At 37.0% G+C, this 20,475-nt stretch overlaps 1 protein-coding gene across 1 annotated transcript in view; it reads right to left on the bottom strand.

The window, feature by feature from the left end:
- The window catches only part of PEX5L (peroxisomal biogenesis factor 5 like), a 161,917-nt gene that overhangs the window by 62,908 nt on the left and 78,534 nt on the right, over positions 1–20,475 (bottom strand). The window contains exons 3-5 of the mRNA XM_058661303.1: positions 16,993–17,097; positions 8,825–8,936; positions 2,421–2,615 (exon numbers count right to left, since the gene is read on the bottom strand). Coding sequence (XP_058517286.1) covers positions 2,421–2,615; positions 8,825–8,936; positions 16,993–17,097 — 412 coding nt within the window. The remainder of the gene's footprint in view (positions 1–2,420; positions 2,616–8,824; positions 8,937–16,992; positions 17,098–20,475) is intronic.

Genomic DNA, 20,475 nt, shown 5'->3' with positions numbered 1-20,475 from the left:
TTTATCCTTTTGCAACTGGCTTATTTAAGTTAGCACAATATCTCCTAAACCCACCCATGTTACAACATACATCTGTGACTGCTTACTCTGTAAGGCTGAATAATATTACTCTACATTTTGTCTAGACATTCATCTGAGGATGGGTATTTGAATTGTTACCAACTTTAGACTATCGTAAACACCACTGTTGTTCTCCAAAATGCTTTTAAACTAAATATTTTTACAGCTTCTTCAAAGACATCTCAGAAACAGAAGAAAAATGGTTACTTATATTCTTATTATGGCATACAATCATACTTTGAATAATCTTATAAAAGCATGCAAATTTCATTTATTTATTTGTACAACTGAATAAACCTAGAGAGCGTGGAGGGTGAGGAAATAGAATGAGTTATAAAAGCTTCCTCCAAATATAGGCATCAAAAGGGAGATGGCAGAGCAGAAAGGATCCTTGTTTATGTGCAACTGGTCTGAACAATGGTTAGCATTCTTCCCTTTCTACGCAATTTATTTTGGGATGGTGTCATATGTACCCCAAGATTGTAATATACACTCAAAGGTTTCTGATTTCTAAATCTCCATGTCCGCCTCATCTCTTCCTCCTCAGCTTTAGGCACACATATTCAACTGTCTGTTCACTGCATCCACAGAAAAGCTTCACAGTTACCTCTGCTATAACAGGTTCAAAGTGGAGCTCAGACATTTGCAGCATGACTTCCTGTTTCTATTCTCTCTTGTACCCTCCATCACAGAGTCTGATGCATTATTTATGTCCCTCTTGCTCACATATCCACATCCATTCAATACCTGAGCCAATATTTTTTTGAATCTCTCTTTGCCTTACGATCCCATTTGCTACTTCTGGAACTCTGAATTGGTCTCTCTGCCTTAATTCCTTTCTTCATACATCCACGAGAGAAGAATTTTCATAAAAAAAAAAAGAATCTGTTGCTGCCACTCCTCTCAGTCAAACCCTTCAAATATCACCCCCTTTCCCTCAGCCCTGAGGATAGGCTAACCAGGGAGTCTCATTATCTAGCCACTAGTCAGGTCACCATACCACTATTCTGTTACAATATTTTCATTTACTTGGAAAGACATCTTCTTGTATCAGGGTGCCTTCCTGTCTATTTGTGTCTGACTCTTTCTCTTCTACACCAGGAATACCCTATTCTATTCTTCCTACATCTCTTCTGAACCACATTTTTCATGACAAATTCCTACTCATCCTTCAAGACTTTGCTCACACAGTAATTCCATGACCAACTTTCTCACCTCCCTGGCTGGGACAGGCACTGCATAACTGCTTGTGTGCCAACAGTATGGACTTCCATTTTTACAGCATAGAGTTAATATTATAATCAGTACTCATTTTTCTATCTCCCCAACAAACTGTAAGTTTGCCAAGGGTCAGGGGATTATAATATTTACCTTTGTATTCTTAGCATACAGTATGTATGGTGCTTTGGAGAAATGTTCACTGAACAAATGAATAAATTAATTCATGAATACGTTACATATAAATGTCATAATGGCACGTGATTTTGCATATATATTTTCCATTTATTCTTTAACAAGCTCATGGATAAGTCACTAATATGCCCATTTTATGGACATATGTATTCCCACATACACATGTGCTCATGCATGCACGCACAAACACACATGCCAGTGAATCACAGATAGAAGAGACAGTCTCCTTGGCATTCTGAGATATCTGCCTCTCTTCCTGCAGCAGGAGGTCATCTGTACTCCTTGGTTCCGTAGGCTGAGGAATAAGCTTTCCATTCTCAGTAGCATGTAAGTCTGGAAGTAAACTGAAGCTAGACTCAAATTCCAGTTGTGCTTACTACTGTGAGAGTTTGGGCAAGCTATCAACTTTTAAAGGCTATCTCCCTACACATGTATGTCCAAGAGTTGTAATGATGTAATGAGATGACTATGCAAATCATGGAGCAGGGCTGTAAGCCATCCCAATGCATGGCAGCTGTTTCATCAAGTTGCCTGTCTTCTCAAAAGTGTTCTGTACTATTGTTTGGTTTGACTGTCCCCAGGCCTTGCATCACAGTGTTTACTCACAGTTTTTCTCGTCTACTCCAGAGTGAGTGCCCCTAGAAAGCAATATTCACATTTTATCTGTATTTGTAACTCTAGTGACTAACATGGCACCTGATATCTATCAAGAGCTCAATAGATATCAGTTGAATAAATAAGTGAACAAATTAACCACAGTCATATAAAGTTGAGCTTCCTAAAGGCTATGCAATCAAAGCTCTGAATAAGCAATGTCCTGCTCAGGTTCCTAGATGGAATTCATCTTTCACTTCACTCATGGTTTTAATGCCATTTGTGGAACCTCCTTGCTATTTCAACCCCAGCAGGGCAAGGATGAGCAGCATCCGTGCAAGCACTTGCCTTACCTAGATCTAATGATGAAGTCTCTGAGGCTCGGAGAGGCTGGCCTCTTGGCTCAGCATCTGCACTGATGAAGTCAGGTCCATCAGCCTTTTTCTTGAGGGATGAAGTTTTTGAGGAAGGCTCCGATTTCTTGCCCTTGGTTTGAGTTTGAGAGACTGGTTCACTCAGGTCAAGGAGATCTAAGCCTGTGGTCAACACTATCAGAAATGGAAAAGGTTAAGATAAGTTCTTCTTCTACTCCACAGTTATTTTTCAAAAACAGATTTTAGTTGAGTATGGAAGGATTCTGTGTTTGTAGGAGAGGACAGAAATACCTAACTAAGTTACAAATCACTGATTCATACAGACAGCTTCTTAAGGATGGGCTTTTTGACTAGTAGATAGGATACTGCTTAGGGTGCCCACCTCCTTTATTGAAGTGCCTGGATTAAAGTCCTGACTCTGCTTCTGATTTCAGCTTCCTGATAATGTGCACCCTGGAAGGCAACAAGTGATGTCCCAAGTAATTGGGTTCCTGCCACCCTGCATGAGAGTCCCAGATTGAGCTCCCAGCTACCTGTTTAGGCCTGTTCTATTTCTTAGCTGTTGTTGGCATTTGGAAAGAGAATCAGCACTTAGGAGATATCTCTTTTACTCTATTTTCAAATAAATAGGCAAATAAAACTTTTTCAAAAAATTAACTTAAAAACAAAAGACATTGCTTTAAACACCTGTGTCCCATATTGGAGCGGCTAGGTTTGATACCTGGCTTGGTCCTTCATTCCATGAGAGACAACAATCAACAGAAAGACAATGACTAAAGTGATGGGGCATCTGCTACCCACCTGGGAGACTTGGAGTGAATGCCTGCTCCTCTTCCTGTGCCTCACATGACCACTTGGATAGGTTCTCTCTCTGCCTTTATGTCTCTCAAATGTATAATATTGCTTCCCTATGAATAATAGGAAGCAAGCCAGGAAAAGGGGACCTACATTAGCCTTAACAGTGATGAAATTTTGATGAAAGAAAAATATAATTGAATCTGAGTTCACATAGTATTTATTTGTGGGTTTTTCAAAGAACTGACAATCTATCATATTCAGAGATTTGGTGACATTTCTGAATGTCTTTGTGTTTTAGTTTTAAGCGATCAAGTAGATGAGGCATAAAGAAATGTTGTTAATCATCTTTTATTTAATTAAACAATTCAATCTGAAAATGGCAGGTTCTTTCGGCTTGCAATGGAGAAGTGTTTTATAACCCACGGTTGATGAATAGGTATACAGGTTACTGCCTTTGTTGTTGTTTAATATGCAAATTAAAATTTAAAGATAATGGAGTATAAAACTGTTCCATTTTTTACTTTCTAGAAGATTGTTTACACTGTATTACATATTGTAAGGCTCAAATAATGGTTTGTTCAAACAAAAAATAGGAAAATGAGATTAAAAAGACAAATTTCATCATCTTTAATTTTGCTTTCGCTGTGCCAGTAAAGGTGCCCAACTCATTGGGAAAAATAGAAAATTCAAATAAGACAAGATTTCGCCAGTCTCACCTGGCTGGATCACCAACCAAGCCTTGCGCGCTTGTGGGCAGGTCCTGAAACTCCCTGACCCAGGCTCTCTCTCCCCAAATAGCTTGTGAAAGCTGAGGAAGTAATAGAGCAAGAAACTCCTTGCAGTAACCCTCGCTGGCACAGTCAAAGCAAAAAATGCACCACTTCTCCTCTTTGAGTGCCCGTTTTTTCCCTAGGTGCTGGATAGATTTTTGTTGACGTCTCATCATTCCTCCACCTGTGCCTGCCTTGCGTGCAAGGGAGAGTTGGGGCTCAGCGGCCCTGGCAACCAGAACATCTTTAGCTCTCCACTGCCTGCTGAGCTGACCATTCTGATGAGAGCTGTGGAATGGTGCCGTGGGCTTTACTGTTTTAAAATGATTTATCTACTTGTTTTTATTTTCTGGAAAGGCAGAGAGAATGAAAGAGAGAGAGAGAGAGAGAGAGAGAGAGAGAGAAGAGGGGCGGGGGGTGTTGGAGAGAAAGACGTGGGAGAGAGTCTATCTGTTGATTCACTAACCAAATACAACAGCCAGGAGCCCAGTACCTTGTAACTCACCTGGGTCTCCCATATGTGTGACAGGGACCTAAGCACTCAGTGCTTAGCACTCAGCTGCCACTTCCCTGGGGTACTCATTATTAAGATGCTGCATCAGATATGAAGTAGGAACTCCAATCTAGGCACTCTGATATGCGATGCTGGTATCTCAAGGAGCGTTTTAGTGGTGGCACCAAGCATACATTCCAGATTTTTCTCCTAATAATTTTCTGATTTCAATTCCAAGTCACAGTGTCAGATATTGCTAAAGGAGTATATAAGATCTGACTGTACTCTTGCTTAGATGTGTGATGAGGTGAGATTCTTCAGCTTTTTGAGTTTTAATTTCTTCATGTGAAAAATGAGGAATTCATAATCTTCTAGATGTGAGAGGAGAATTAAATGATTAATGGGTATAAAATGCCAGGCATAAAATAGCAACTCAATAAGTGCTATTTCCATTTTTTAAAAAGATTTATTTATTTTATTACAAAGTCAGATATACGAAGAGGAGGAGAGACACAGAGGAAGATCTTCTGTCTGATGTTTCACTCCCCAAGTGAGCCGCAACGGCCGGTGCTGTGCTGATGTGAAGCCGGGAACCAGGAAGTTCTTCCGGGTCTCCCACATGGGTGCAGGGTCCCAAGGTATTGGGCTGTCCTCGACTGCTTTCCCAGAACACAAGCAGGGAGCTGGATGGGAAGTGGAGCTGCCGGGATTAGAACCGGCACTCATATGGGATCCCTGGGCATTCAAAGCGAGGACTTTAGCTGCCAGGCCACGCCGCCGGGCCCAACTATTTCCATTTTTAATGCTTCCATTTTATGAAGTTTTTCTTTTCTTTCTTTTCTTAATGTTTTGTTGTTGTTGATATCCTCTGATCTCTCACATTCATTTCTTCCTATCTAGTGCACTCAAGGCTCACCTGCACTGACAGAGGAAGCACGAATGGAAACAACCTGAGGATGAGACAGCATGCTGGTTCTGCAATGGATCTTAAACATCCTGGGAGTATCTGCACCTCTTAGCTGAGTCTCCCTGAGGAGGGGAAGCTACTTTCCAAGGCCCTGGACGTGCTTTGTGGCCGTGAGGAGCTTGAGTAAGGAGGAGTGGAGGACGTGACTTTCAGAGCTGAGCCACTCGGCTTTCTGTCTATAATTTAAAGGTGGCAGGCAGCCAGGCCAGGCTAGGATGCTAAGCTTTATATCCACTGAAAGTTGAAACAGAAATTTCCAGACCACTGTTATGTTCCCAACTAGATTTCCTTACAACAAAAGGTTGGAGGTGGGTGCCGGTCTCTGGAATGCCATATGCCTTTTTACTAACTGTGCAAACACATAAGAGTTCTTGCCCCCAGACATCTTTCAGAAGCAAATTATAGGGAAATTGTCTATTTGTGCATACAAAGGGCATTTGTTAGGGAATAACAACTGCTGAGTTCAAATTTAATTCTATGTGCACTTCTCACTATTTAGAATAAAGGAAATTACTGAAAGAGTGAATAGTGAGTTCAAACTTGGCTCAGCCCTGGCTTTTCTCCCTCCAAGCAGTCCTGGGTGCTGCCTGTGTTTGTTCTAAGCTCTTTATCCCTTTGTACTCTTCTCGGCAAATATGAAACGGATTCTTGGCACACAGAGGCCCTAGCTGTTACCCAGTTGATGAGGGAAGTGGCTTGGAGGGTGAATGGCAAGCTTTGAAGCTGTAAGTCCCTGGGGACCACAATTTCAAAAGCAGAAAAGGAAGATGGCAGCCTTTCTGTCTTGGAGGAAGACAAATTACATTTTAGTTGTGTACATGCACACACCAATGTGTGTAAGGCCATGAATTCAACAAAGGGCCTTTCATTTATAGTCTCTCTTTCAGACATTCATCCTTGTCTACCCGGAGTATACATTGCTCACCACTTGCAGCTGCGTGGTGAAATCCCATTGCCTAGACAGCTCCCTTTATCTCTGTAACAGCATTACTCCTAGCTCTGTGACTTCTCAACAAATCTGTTTTCCTGGTTACTGCTGGTAGTACTTTGTCCTAGCATTGTCACCTTAGTGTCTCTAGCCCATTTTGGGGTCTTTATGCTATAGATCTTCCCTGCAAATGATAAGGTAGCATCCATCAGTGGTTAAGATGGCCTGTGCTCAGAATCTGACCTTGTCATGTGCTGACTATGTGACTTTGTGAATGCTATTTAGTCTCTCTAAGCCTGCATTCTTGCCTGTCCAAAATAAAGCCCTTCCAGTGGTGCTAGAAGGATAACAATAATTCAAATAAAAGTTCATAACTTCTATGTGATCCTACTAAAGGCATTCATGTTTAAGATTGTCTTCGACATCAGAGAATGGAAATTATTACAGAAATTATTTACTGAGAATAAGAAATATTCTAAGTGCTTATTAAGGTTGCCTTGTTCATTTCATATAACATCCCTGTGAAAAATGATATAATACTCCAATTTTACATGTGAGAAATGGGGGCTTGAAGATATTAAGTAACATATCTGCAACCACACAGCTGGAGTGAGAATAATGTTCCCCTCTGTCTGGACTCTGGGGATGTGAGAGTCCAGACAGGGTAACTGTAACATGTAACACAAGAAGAAGGATTTTGCAGATGTAATTAGGCTAAGGATTTTGAGATGGTAAAAATTAATCTGGATCATCCTTATAGGTCAAGTATAATTGTAAGATTCCTTATAAGATGGAAGTCAGGAGGGTACGGGTCTTAAGCAGGCATGAGGATGGAAACCAAGGGGAGGCAAGGAGGGAGAGAAAAAGAGAGATAGGGAGGGATCTCAATCCATTGGAACTGAAAAAGCAAAGCCCAGCTTCTCAGCACATCCCATTCTCTTAGATTTGCCTGTGGTTAGAGACACATGGCTCTGTCTCCTGGGGAAGCTCTGTATTTCTTGAAGACTGAGCTCATTTTCATGAATCAGGAAGATGAGTCTGACCTGAATGTATCTGAACTTGTTTACTGTTCTGCTTAGAATGTACCAAGTATCATTTTTTATTTTCTTGATTACTCAAAGTGATGGTTAAAACTTCAGGAATGATTGCTGCAATATGATATGAGAAAAAGTAGTGTGCTTAAAAAAACAAATGTCAAAAATATGATTTTTATTTTATGTCCAACAGAAATGGGACACCAGAATTTACACAGTACTTTTTACTTTCAGAGATTGCTTCACGGAATCTTTGCAAGTAAATAGTGAGATAAAGTCTTGTTATTAATAGGCAGATGAAGAAACTGAGGCTTAGTTAAGCAACTTGCCCACAGACACAGAGCTAGCATTTCAATTCATGGAGATTGACCCCAGAATTTACAGAGTATGCTCCCATTTTAAGTGCCTTTATCTCATGTTAATTACTGTTGATGGAACTTTCAGCATTATGGAAAAGCCACAATTTCCTTCTCTCTGTCCTTTACTTACTTAGAAGTAAACTAAAAATATGCAAGCCACAGCAAGGTGAGGTCATGATGGAAAAATAAAACAAATTAAATAAGACAGTATATGATTACTTTCTTCTTTTCCATTAAATTCTAGTCTGCACATCCAACAGAAACTTTGTTCTTTGATTCTGAACATCATTTAAAAATTCTTATTTAAAAAACATGCCTTTGAATGTGAATGTTGACAGAGAGATCAATGCCGGAAGGCAGCCTGTGCTGGAGTATTGCCATTCATGCTAATGGCATCCTGTATTCACTGACTGGATAAATACTTATCAAAGGCTTCTTCTCCTATGGGCCAGGAACTGAGCAGCTGATCATCACAGTATGAGTACTTCTAACTCTAGGAGAACATTCAGATCAGTAGTAAGAGGCACAAGTAGCACTTTTATTTGACCCAAGAAAACTAGGCTTGTCTCTCTTTAAGTTGTAGGACATGTTGTCATTTCAATCCGCCCTCCCCCACCAAAAAAAAGATTGCAACATTTTCATTTGACTGGACTTTTCTCACACAACATACTTAGAGAAATGATTGAGCTGTTAGCCACAACATGCCAGAACAACCATACTCTGAAATGGGTGCTTTTCTATTAAAGATTTCTTATGTGATAAGACGTGAGATATAAAGAAATAAACATGAAAATATGCCCTGGGGAGTGATTTGTTATCATTAGTGATACTTGTATGGTCAACAGAATTGGTTAGGTAATATGCATAGCACTTTCTTGCATAATGAAAAGCTATTTATTGGTGTATGTGGAATAGTGTATTTTCCAAAGTTTCATTTGGTTCCAAACATTATTCTCCACTTAAAATGCCTTAAGCAGAAACAAGTGCAATGAAGTAAACTCTTCCTGAGGAATAGTTAGAAGTGAAGAAATTACCGGCTGTGTTGGACGTTACTGGTCTTGGTATTGCCTCCGATTTGGTTTCACATAGGAAGTCATCAATGGAGGGACTCAGGAGGGGTCGGCTTTCTTGTTGCTCATTCACCAGCTGAGAACAAATGAACACAGGTGTCACAGGGCTTTGTTAACTTGCAGAATCAGATGGGTTAAAATGCAGCCTTGCAACAAAAGAATAGCAAGCCTACCAAAATAAACACATACATAAATAAATCACAGGGAAGGGGAGAAAAAGAAAAAACTACCAAGAGGGTGGGAATGAGCCTTTTAGCACTTTCAACATATTTATGATGCAGCCAACCACAATTTTTAAAGACTAAGCCTTTCCCTTCCCTTATGGAATCAATTAGAAGTATTCTGTAATTCTAATATGTATAAAGTGTCACCTACTGAATCATTTGCTAAGGGCCAATCTCATGCCTTACTCGGACAAGAGACTCCCGTGAGAATCAGCCCATAGTGACTTCTGACTCCGAGATGGCAGGTTCAGCTACAGACTGGTCAGGTACTGTCTGGGTGGTGAGCCAGAGCAAACACGTTGATCTCTCTGCATGGACAAATACTCCCTTTTTCTGGCTCAAATCACCTAAAATCCCGCCCGCCACATTCCCCTCAGATGCTTTTGTAGTGCACAAGAAATATTGCTTTAGGAGAGTATAAAATACTGTTCCTTGAACTCTACAGGTACCTAATAAGTACATTTGTGGAAATCTACATGTAAAAAAGATTTTTTTTTTTTTGTAAATTCAATCATATTTTCCCTGAGCTAATCTGTATTAACTTTCAGATTGACTTTTAGTGGATGGTCAAGAACTTGGTTATTCTGTACCTCTTTGAATCCAGGTTTATCCAAATTATGCTTCTACGGTTAACAGAGAAAAAGTGTCTGATTCACAAGTGGTTGCTTTCTACATTAACTGTCTTAATTCTTTGGGGGCTTTTGTATTGGCCTTACTTGAAGTAGACATAGCCATCTAGTTTTTTCTACTTTCCTAAGAAAAGGATGTGCCTCAACATCTCTAGATTTTTAAGTACTTATTTTTAAAGTTGTATTTTTAGGAGACATAAGATAAGTGCTTTGGAATATTATCAAATACTTAAAAATATTTCACATGATTCTATTCACTTTCACCTCCCTGTTTCTCTGGCGCAGTGTCGGTAGTATCGTAACTTAGAGCCGATGGAATATGGTGAGGGACCTAAATAATGGTAAGCTTGGAAGAACAAAATGTAGTTCTAGGATTTCTGGTAGGACAACACTGAAATGCTTGGTGGGCTTCAAAAAGAGGAAATCAAGAAAACACTTGCTACTTTATTCTATCCATGCTATTGTTTAAACATGGATAAATCTACTATCTCCATCAGAGTTCAAGATTTTGGCATAAAGTTGGCTATCTCCATCCATATTTGTTTATGAATGCTATTGAGGGTTAAGTATTCTAAAAGTTCAGTGTTCAAATTACATTGATGGATATTTCTTCAATTAATGTAAACTTTATGTAAAATTTTATTACATATCAAGAAGAACATCACCTAAGACATATTTCAGTTTTAATCTTTTTAAAGGATGCTCCTTTTACCCACAAGTAAAATTCTGAGTCCTTTTGCATATATATATATATATATTTTTTTTAATTAAAACACTGTTGTGTACCATCCATTCTATTTATAATGAAATGTTTTTAAATGTTGAGGGACTGTGAACTTCCCACAATTTTGAGATAAAATATGAACTTTTGTGCAAATCATGATCTATTTGAATTTAGTCATCATTCTTAATATTTTACTGGAATAAAAGTCAACTTGCTTATCTAAAAACACAGTTGAAATGCTGATATAGAATATAATCTACATGAGAAAGCTCTGGTATAGAATATAATGTACTGGAAAATATGAGTTGGTGTGTGAGTTCTGAAAATAGTATGTTGCAGAGTCAGTATTTCAATGATAGTTCATATATAGATTGTGTACATGTAGTCGATTCCGAAGCAACTACACATTAATGTGTATTTACTCATAAAACTTGTTGAATAGCATGTGGTTAAGGTAGTGAGCCCATCTAGTGCAGTATCTCTATAGTGACAGGATTCTAACTTCCCAAGCAGGCTGTGGCACTTGCAGGGAAGGCAAGGGAGACCAGAACTTTGCTGTGCTACGAGCATTGGAAGAGGATAAAGGTCACCACCAAATATAGCACTATACCATTCCCATAGAATTATTCTCCAGGCTTGAAATTACTGAGCTGTGTTTTCTGGTTCCTGGGTCTAGAGCCTAGAGTGACCTCAATGTGTAAAGTGTGTAAGGCTCAGAAATTAAAAAAATCACCCAGCACAACTGCATCTTGAAAACTCTGTATATGTGATATCACACCATAACCATCTTTTGGATAGCCATTATTTTTCTGATGAAAAGCCTAATTGCATCAGCAGATAACTATGAATAACTGAGTTCGCTTTTGGATAGTTGGGGGTCAGAAGTCTTTCTAATTTTGGATTTTTGGATTCTGGGATACTTACTTACCTATAATGAAATATTCTGGGCATGAGACCCAAGTCTATACACAACATTCATTTGTATTTCACACAGTACTTGTATATTTGGTGCACTTGAGTTTTAACTGTGGCTTTGGATATCACATCAGGTGTAGAATTTTCTACTTACAGTATTAACTCAGCACCCAAAAGGTTTAGAGCTTTGGAACATTTCAGGTTGCAGATTTTTGGATTAGGGATATGCACCCTGTATCAACTGTCATACAGACAAAATCCAAATTATTCTAAAATAAGTTATACTCTGCCTTTGAATACAATTGGATGCTATTTTATTCTTTACAATAAAAGGACTAAGAATTTAGTCCTAAATAACAACTCTGTACATGAAAAAGTCTTCAAAAACTTCATGGAAAAGTTGAATTTTGAAAAACTATACATAGATACTAGTTTTTTTTTGCAATAAAAATAAACTTAATTTTCAGTTCCAACTTTCAATGAACATTTGGAAGACCCTTCATACATGTGAAACAGATCCATGCTGTTAGGGTGGGGTGTTAGATCTCTGCTGACACTATCAGTAGTAATTGCTGCAGAAACTAAATTTGATCAAGATTTTTAGAAAGTAAGACTTCTGTCCACATTAATATGTAAACGGAGAAACAAAAGCAACAGCATGGTTCAATGAGATGCCTGTCATCTTAGATAAGTCTATTTTGTTAAAGATAATGGAATTTTTAGAAAAGGTTCCTCATTTAATCTTCAGACATAGTTTCTGGAGAATGCATCTTTAGCACTTTCGGGTTTCTTATTCTCTGGAACTTATTCTGAGAGACCATGAGGGGCTCATGACAGGCATGGCTTCTCCTGTTTACTCCTAGTTCTCTGAGGTTTGTGCCTCTCCTATGATTGTCTGCTTCCCGCAACTGTCATGACCTCTCTGCCCAACGTGCTCCTGTGACTTCCTTGTGCCAGGGCTAGTCTCACAGGTGCAGCCACTTCCTGAATCACTGTTTTCTAAGAGGAAGTACAGGTTAGTGTTGGGAGGGTGGCAGGGCTCACAGATGAAGAGGATGAAAGGCCAGAGGATGGCAAACATGGAAGGTTACTGACACTAAACTGAATGTTCTTTTGTTTTGATGAAGATATGGAAGATGAAATAGGAGCTATGATGAAGAAAAAGAGATTTCGCCTTACAAACTGTGAGGTCAGAGATTACACCTTACTCAAACTTATTTCCGGCACAACTTCAAATACGAAGTCTTCCTAGAAAATTGGTTCAATACATGATTCTGAATGAAACTACTGGGAAAAAAAAACTGTTTTGAACAGTCCAATTTTTAAACTGTCTTCAGTTTGATGAATTAAGCGATGAGTATTTTAGTCAGTGAAAGTTCCAGTTTAGCTTTGTTCATACAGATTAGAATAGCTTTTCTCATGTCCCTTTCTCATTTACAGATACATTTATGATTTTTTGGTTACTTGAAAATGGATAAATCTTTAATGTCGTAAAGCAAAAATTTTAAAACAAAACTTTCCAAGTGCATGCACTTCTTTCCTGACTCATCTGGGGTATGGTTTGGTGACTTTTTCTAAAAATTACTTTCTTTAATTTGTAAATACTTTATGTACTTTCCTCATGTCATCCCTGGAGTGCAGAGCACACTGATTCTATAAAAATAATAACAGACGAGTCAAAGCCTTCCAATTCTGCGTTTTGAATAACTGAGCTGGAACAATTTGCAAGTGTGGCCTAATCAGATTATCACAGCTCCGTTAAAATGAATTACTTCATTAATTACAAAGGCCTTTGTATTAGCTTATTTACATTTAGCATTTTCATTTCTTTTTTTCCGAACTCTCCTCTGGTTTTGGATGGGTCCAAAGACTCTTCAAACATGGACAGATTCTCATTTCTCTTTGAGGATCCTGTTTGGAGTAGTATGCTGTCTGGGATTCCTCTGCAGAGTGTGAGTGCTTTGCACCTTCATTCCCTTTCCCCAGCCAGTAGCAAATTCTAGCTTTATCTGCTTTACCCTTCATTGGACGATGATCCAATTAGTTCTTGCATCCCACAGCAACAAGTTAGCTAGATATATAAGATGTGAATGCATTCGTGGAGAAATAGATTATTATGGCTTGCAGCTTGGATAGTATTAACACTAAGGCAGTTTCTCTAAATGGTAATAGAAATTCTAACAGGGCTGTATTTAGTAGCCTTGAGAATGTTCTCATCAAGGACATTACTCTTTGTGATCTTTATCAGACATAAAATTCAATCAATATTGAAATTTAAGGGGTGGGAATAGATAGAAAAACAAAAGCTCAGTTTGAAAAGAAAGAAAGTCCCTTAGCAGAAAGTAATCTAGAATAAAGTTTTAAGATACTTTGTTCTATAGGCAAAATGTATGGAACATACCTTGATTAAAAAGGCCCTGGAAATATTGTCAAAATCAAAATATCTGAAGGTTCTTTATGAGAAAAAAATATTCCCCAAAGGAATCTTATTCTCATAAAGATCATACATTTTATTTTTGATGTATTCAGTCTACACATGGTCTTCCCTTCTATTCTTAAATTTGGCTTGTATATTTTATTACAGTTTACTCTAGTGTTTGTCAGCATAAATATAATGAATCTCATAATTTAAAATTTTCTAATAGCAATTTGTAAAAATATGAAAAGAAACAAGTGAAATTAATTATAATAATACATTTTAACCCAATATATCCAAAATGTTATTGTTAAACATGTGATCTATATGAAAATTATCAAGGCAATTTACATTAGATTGGAGGAGGGCTGGGTCTTCAGAATCAATCTGGTGTGTATTTTATACTTATAGCACGTCTCAATCGGGAGTGACCACAGTGCTGGATGGTCCCATGTGGCTACTGGCCATTGTTTTGGACAGTACAGACCCATAGATAATTTTCTTCTTGAAGCTTGGATGATTCCCTTGTTTTTTCTTTAGATGGTTCATCAATGCACTCTCAGTCATATTTCAATGCTATTCTAGGATGGTAATCATTGGAGCTTGCATGAAATGCCTGATTATTGCTTGTTAGCAGATTCTTTGTGCAGAATTCAAATTATGTTAGACAACCATGGAAACACCTAGGGGTCCACCAATCTCTTTCTGCTTGATTCAGTTTGCTCACTGTACTGTGGAGGGCTTCCACTGGAGTGCTTAATAAAATCCTTCTAAAAGTTGAGGTTTATACTATAATATTCAAATAACACAGGGCAAAATTCTGGAAAAAGCCAAACTTTTACATAGAATCTGAGTGAATGAGCCTTTACTAAATAAGCTAAGGGCCCAGTGATCCAGGGACTTATTCCATATTTTATCAATTATGGTTTTTCCAAAGACATTATTGGGAGAGCAGCAATTAACTTCAAGCGTATCTGGAATCGACGACACAAGCAGCTGGCATCAACATACCAGTGATGAAGATGAGTTGATGTATTCAGCACTTTGTAGCACTGATATATGGGGCTTAATAGGAGGCACTGGGACAAACATGTGTCAAAGACATTAATACATTAATACACTCACACAGGATAACGAGCAAGAATGCGATGTGGTATACAGACTGGATGCTGTGCTTGTCATGGGAAGTACTCACTTGTTCAGATCATTCTGCTTCTTTTTGGTTTGTGCACTTCACTGGTGCATAGCAGGGAAGAAGCCACTTGTGTATCATGGAAAAAGTTTATTGACTAATAAAACTGCATTTGATCAAGAAATACTATATCACACTGTCACTGAATTTTGCAAAATGACCAACACAACAGGTGTATTATATTTTATGAATCAGAACTTTCTGCTTGCTGATTCATAAACTGGCCAGTATGCAACAAGAATAGGATGCATCAACAAAAGCATTATGTAATCTTCATGCAGCAAATTCTAACTAGTATTTCAAAAACAGTTAATATGACATTAGACAGGGATTAAGGAAGGAACTTGGTACACACAAATGTTCTGAATGTGTGGAAATGGTAATAATCACAACTCCTTTACTGAATTAAAAGATAAAAGTAGTATTTTGCTTAGAATTTTATATCTAAACATAGGTTGTAATTTCAATTTTGACATTTGAAATGGATGTACATAATAATGCATGGTTTTGAGGAAAGAGAATTTTGAGCCTGTTCTAGGTTGTGATATCCTGATATGATATGTGGTAGCACAAGTGTGCCAACTGTAAATTTGAACGGGTCTTCTCAACTGATGTATGGGCTCTGCTGTCAGCTGAATTTCATGTAGTTCTCACCTCCCTTAATATTCAATTGAGGGAGTGCTGGCTGAATGTTTTGGACGGGGGTTTCTGCAAAGGTCTAACCCTGATCGGCAGAAGGCCCAGATGCCACTGTATATGCTTTGCTGTGTAAACTGCAGACAGAATGGAGACTTTGGTGGTAAACATGAGCAAATTTCTTTCCAATTACTACTGTGTGTCATTGGGAAGCATATTGTTTTTTATGAATAAAAACTTCAACAACATAAAATTTATCTCAAAGTCCTAGGAATCTGTAATAATTCAAAAATTATTCAACTTGATATTGTATGTTATAATTGCTATTACTTATAACATAGCATTTAGGATAAAATAACACCACACATGTTGGCAGCAGCTGGGGATGAGATCGGCCGTTATTCTAAAAATAAGTTCCATAATTTAGCTTTTGATATAAATGTCTTCTTAAGGACTGTAAATGGACATTTTTCTAATTCTAGCCATGTTCATATAATTGGGACTGAATCACTGCATTTACTATTGCATTATGGAAAAAAAATGAAATGTTTAAAATAATCATCTAATCTAAATTATAAGATAAATGCAAGTAAAAATATTTTCCATTTAAGAATTTAAAACTGGTAGTTGCGCAGAGTGTTGATGAGTATATTATACATATTTATGTAGATTTTACAGGGTGTTTCACAAGTCCCCGAGGACACACAGGAGTCAGTTTCAGCATGTCTTTGCACTCATATGCAAACTTTTTTCTGTACTGCTTACAGTAAGTGCTGAAAATGGCTGTGATGTGCTTACAACTGAGATGACAGCTTTGTTGTCAAGGTCACTAAGTATGAGACCGGGGAAAATGCCATTTTCTGCATGAGAACTCTGGGACTTCTGGATCATCCCTGTAAGTGAGCTATCCACATAAGTATGTATATACATATATGTAGTATGCATAGTCACAACATAAATATATTTAACATTTAAGAAAATTTAGATACTCTACTGGCAAACTGACATATGTATACAATATAACTTGTTCATAGGAATTTTTTTGTATTGTTTTTGTTCAAATGCACCATTAGCTTAATTGTTATTTCTTTCTTAAAATTGTTAATAAAACTTCCTTAGAAAGAAGCAGCATGTTTGATTTGCACATACATGTACACTTTCTTTTTAGCTAAGGTTGAGTAATGGAAATTAATATCCAAATAACTAAATAATGCATTTCCTTGTTTAATAGCAATTTTGATTCTCATTTATATTTGTATAATCATTTCATTAAAACTATCTTTTAAGAATTGGTTTCAGAGTTAATGTTTTTTTTTTTTTTTTCTAGTTAAAAATCACAATCTCTGGTATATTAACATATGTCAGCTTCCTACAGGAACCCTATGGGTCTGCCCACCTGTGATGTCATAGTTAGGAGGGGCTTTTCTTCAGCAGACTCCTCCCTCGGTATCTCCTTCATCACCATGGCAACAGCCTTATCTGCCGCCCTAGAGCCTTTTCCCTATAACAGTGAAATCAACAATGACTTGTGTCAGGAGAAATCTTTAACTTATTATTTATTACAAGATATTCTAACGCTTAAAGAGCAATCCAACATAAATGAAGAAGTAGGCTGCTGCAAGTGAATCTTGAGGCTTTTGGCTGAGGAGAAAACACACAAAATCTGAAAAAAGATTATTTGTGAACTTTTAGTTAGCTCCTTTTTCATCTTTATGGCTGACATTCTAATTTGAACATAGTATTTTATATGTGTAATATGTTTTAAGGCAATTAACATGACAAGAACATACTTTTAATAATAACAATTTAAAAACACTATGGGTGGTCTGTTATATTCCTTTAAACATAATTCCTAGCTGGTTTGAATGGCAGTGAGGAGTCTGGGACAGGCGCAGAGGGTTTCCGCTGGGATTTTTTGCTGTTTTAAATGATTGGGAATAAAAGGAATAAAAATGTCCTCACATAGCTAACAATTCTTCAGCTGCTTGTCATTCCAGGTATTCACCTAGCTTATTTTATGGAGCTAGTATAGCTTTGGTTAAAAAAAAAATGTACAACTATGGTTTTGAGATGAAGCAATTTTAATAGAATTGTAGAATTATCTTTGAACTGGAGAATCTCACATATCCACGTGTAAGTAAAAGATGATTAATATTGTACTGAGATATTATACATAATAAATAGGAATTAAATGCAAATTCAGGTCAAGTTTTCAATATACCATTTATTTGAGATGCTACAAACCCATAGACTGCACTGAGATAGTTTTTGCATGCACAATTATGTGTGCATGTGTATTGCATATGTATATTCCTGCATTATTTCATCCAAGCTGAATTATGGTTTATAAAATGGTATGTTAGTTTCTGCCTTTTGAGTTTATTGGATTATTAAAATGTTAAAGTAGATATGGTATAAGGGAAAAAAAGACAAAATGGCACCTTCCCAACCCAACTTGAAATATTTCATTTTATGTAAAAATTAAATAATCTTTGAATTCTTTAATAACAAAATAATCTTCCATTTTCCCAGATATCTGGTTAATGTCTTTGCAGACAAAATAACTTCATACTAAAAGCACAAATTAATATCTGTCCTGTAATCTACTTAGAATCTACTTAAAATACAAATGTAGTATACAGAGAAGTTATGGGTAAAGGAATAAAAATGAGCAAATGGGAAGTCTGTTGTCTGTAAACAGCTCTAATGGCTATTGTCAAAATTAACTCCAGAGCTTAAGGAATATTGATAGTTTCCATGCAACAACACCACATTTTAGCATTGCTTCATTATTTTGGACTTCCCCATGGATTTTACTGTTTAGAAAACAGGGTCACCTTGTCCATTTTCTCAGATATTGACTTTCTAAAATGTAGCCAGTGGCAGCTTTTATTTATTGAATAGAGAAAGATCTTTGCATAGTTCATGGATTTTAAAATGTGTGAATCTTTTTGCAATGCTGAAAGTGTGTACCTTTGCATCATTTAGAATTAAAATGACTGTTGAATGGTCATGTGCTATATAAAATACTAGAGATTATATTCAATGGATCTGTCAGGTAGTAATGTGTTCTGAAAAGTTTATATGGCCAGGATCCTCAGAATACTTTTTTTCTTAAGAAAAAGAAAAAAGAAAAGAAAAATGAATGTCTCCTTGACTCACGAACTGGAGTCCTAATGATGCCAGCTTTCTTTTTAATGAAGCAATGTGGATTTGCTAAACTAAGGATACATACAACTCTGACTTCTTGGTGAAAAAAATTTATTATGGCACTGTTAAACTGTTTAACAACTTAACATTTTTTTAAGATAAGGCATCACACATTGTAAAATCAGCACAACTTTAAAGCTATACTCACTTACAGGTTAAATACAATTTGCAATAAATTTCCTTGCAGCTTATTTTTTTTTTCAAGAGTAACATAATTTGTGAGGAATTGTTTCCATGCTCCAAGAAGTTCTACTCATATAGCAATAAACAAAGTGACATGCTTATATTTAATTTCCTATTATGTTTAAAAAAACAGATCTATATTTACAGGTACAATTCAAACTCTTTGGATAAGGAAAAAAAGTCAATTGATAAGCATCTCAAAATATTCAGGTTCATTTTTCAATATATCATTTATTTGAAATGCTACCAATCCATAAACTATATAGATAAGGTTTCACAGGTGCAACTATAATAGCTAGAATTAGCAACGGACATGCCATTTCACTAAAACAAAACCAAAACCAAAATAAAAATTAGTCCTTTCATGCTGAACTCTAGAACAAAGCAGTGGTCAGCTAGAAAGGTTGTATAATAAAAGACATGCGGTGCTTTTTATTTCTTGCAGAAAAAACCCACCAAAGCCAGGGTCAGGTCACTTTTTTGAAGACAGTGCCACTTTTTCTTCAAGGTTACACCTACTACCTGAAAAGAGTCATGACACCCACGTTAGTGCCTGCTAGCAACCTTTTTCCTATCAGCCTTTTGGCTTTGAGATACTACAACATGAGCCTCACCGTTTTGCAAGTGGGTATAATCAGCACACAGGAGTGAAGGACTGTCACAATGAAATCTCCAGGGATCCAGCTATGGTGTCTGAAACCACGGGCAAATCAGGTGTCCACAGTCACACAGCAAAGCAAGCCTATCCCCGGATCAAATGGCCTCCTCTACCTAGCATCTGATCAAGTTGTGCTGTTAGTGACTGGTCCATTTATTTTCTAAGACAATGCTTCTACAGACTCAGTATCTGGCTTGTATTGATTCAGCAACTCATGAAACAACTTTGCTTAGCAGCAACTCAGCAGGGTTGACAATAATCAAACTGTGCAAATTTCTGTCTTTTTCAGACATTGGTTTGAGATACTGTAAGAAATATGTATGCATAATTATTTAGACTTTATATTCTTTTTTTTTTTTTTTACAGATGACTCCACTAAATGGTCAGTATTCATCTATTATCTCAAACACGCAAAGACAGGCAAAAAAAATGCACTCAAACACAGAAGTGGTTTATATATTTTTGATTACATTAAAACTGTAGTGCTTGAATGTCATTTTAAGCAACAACAGAAGAGAAAAACTTTAGAAGCTGGTTACCGCAATACGACAAATTCCTGCAATTATTACAGCCTATTAATTTTCACACTAATATTCCAATCTCCCACTTCTTCAATGAATTTCTTAGGACTTTTTTCTGTTTGAAAAACAGTATCAACATAAAGGAAAATTTCTATCAGCCTTTGTGCTTTGCTATGGAAAACTCTTTACTATGTTTTTCTGTTTATCATCTGTTTCTTCACTAATGAAATTTACTACACCTTAGTTCTTTAAACAAAGAATCCTTGAGAATAACTTTTTAAATGAACTTCCATTAAGGCAGGAGGTA

Source organism: Ochotona princeps, chromosome 3 (genome assembly GCF_030435755.1).
Source record: "Ochotona princeps isolate mOchPri1 chromosome 3, mOchPri1.hap1, whole genome shotgun sequence".
Lineage (NCBI taxonomy): Eukaryota > Metazoa > Chordata > Mammalia > Lagomorpha > Ochotonidae > Ochotona > Ochotona princeps.
This window is presented reverse-complemented; position numbering and strand designations above follow the sequence as displayed.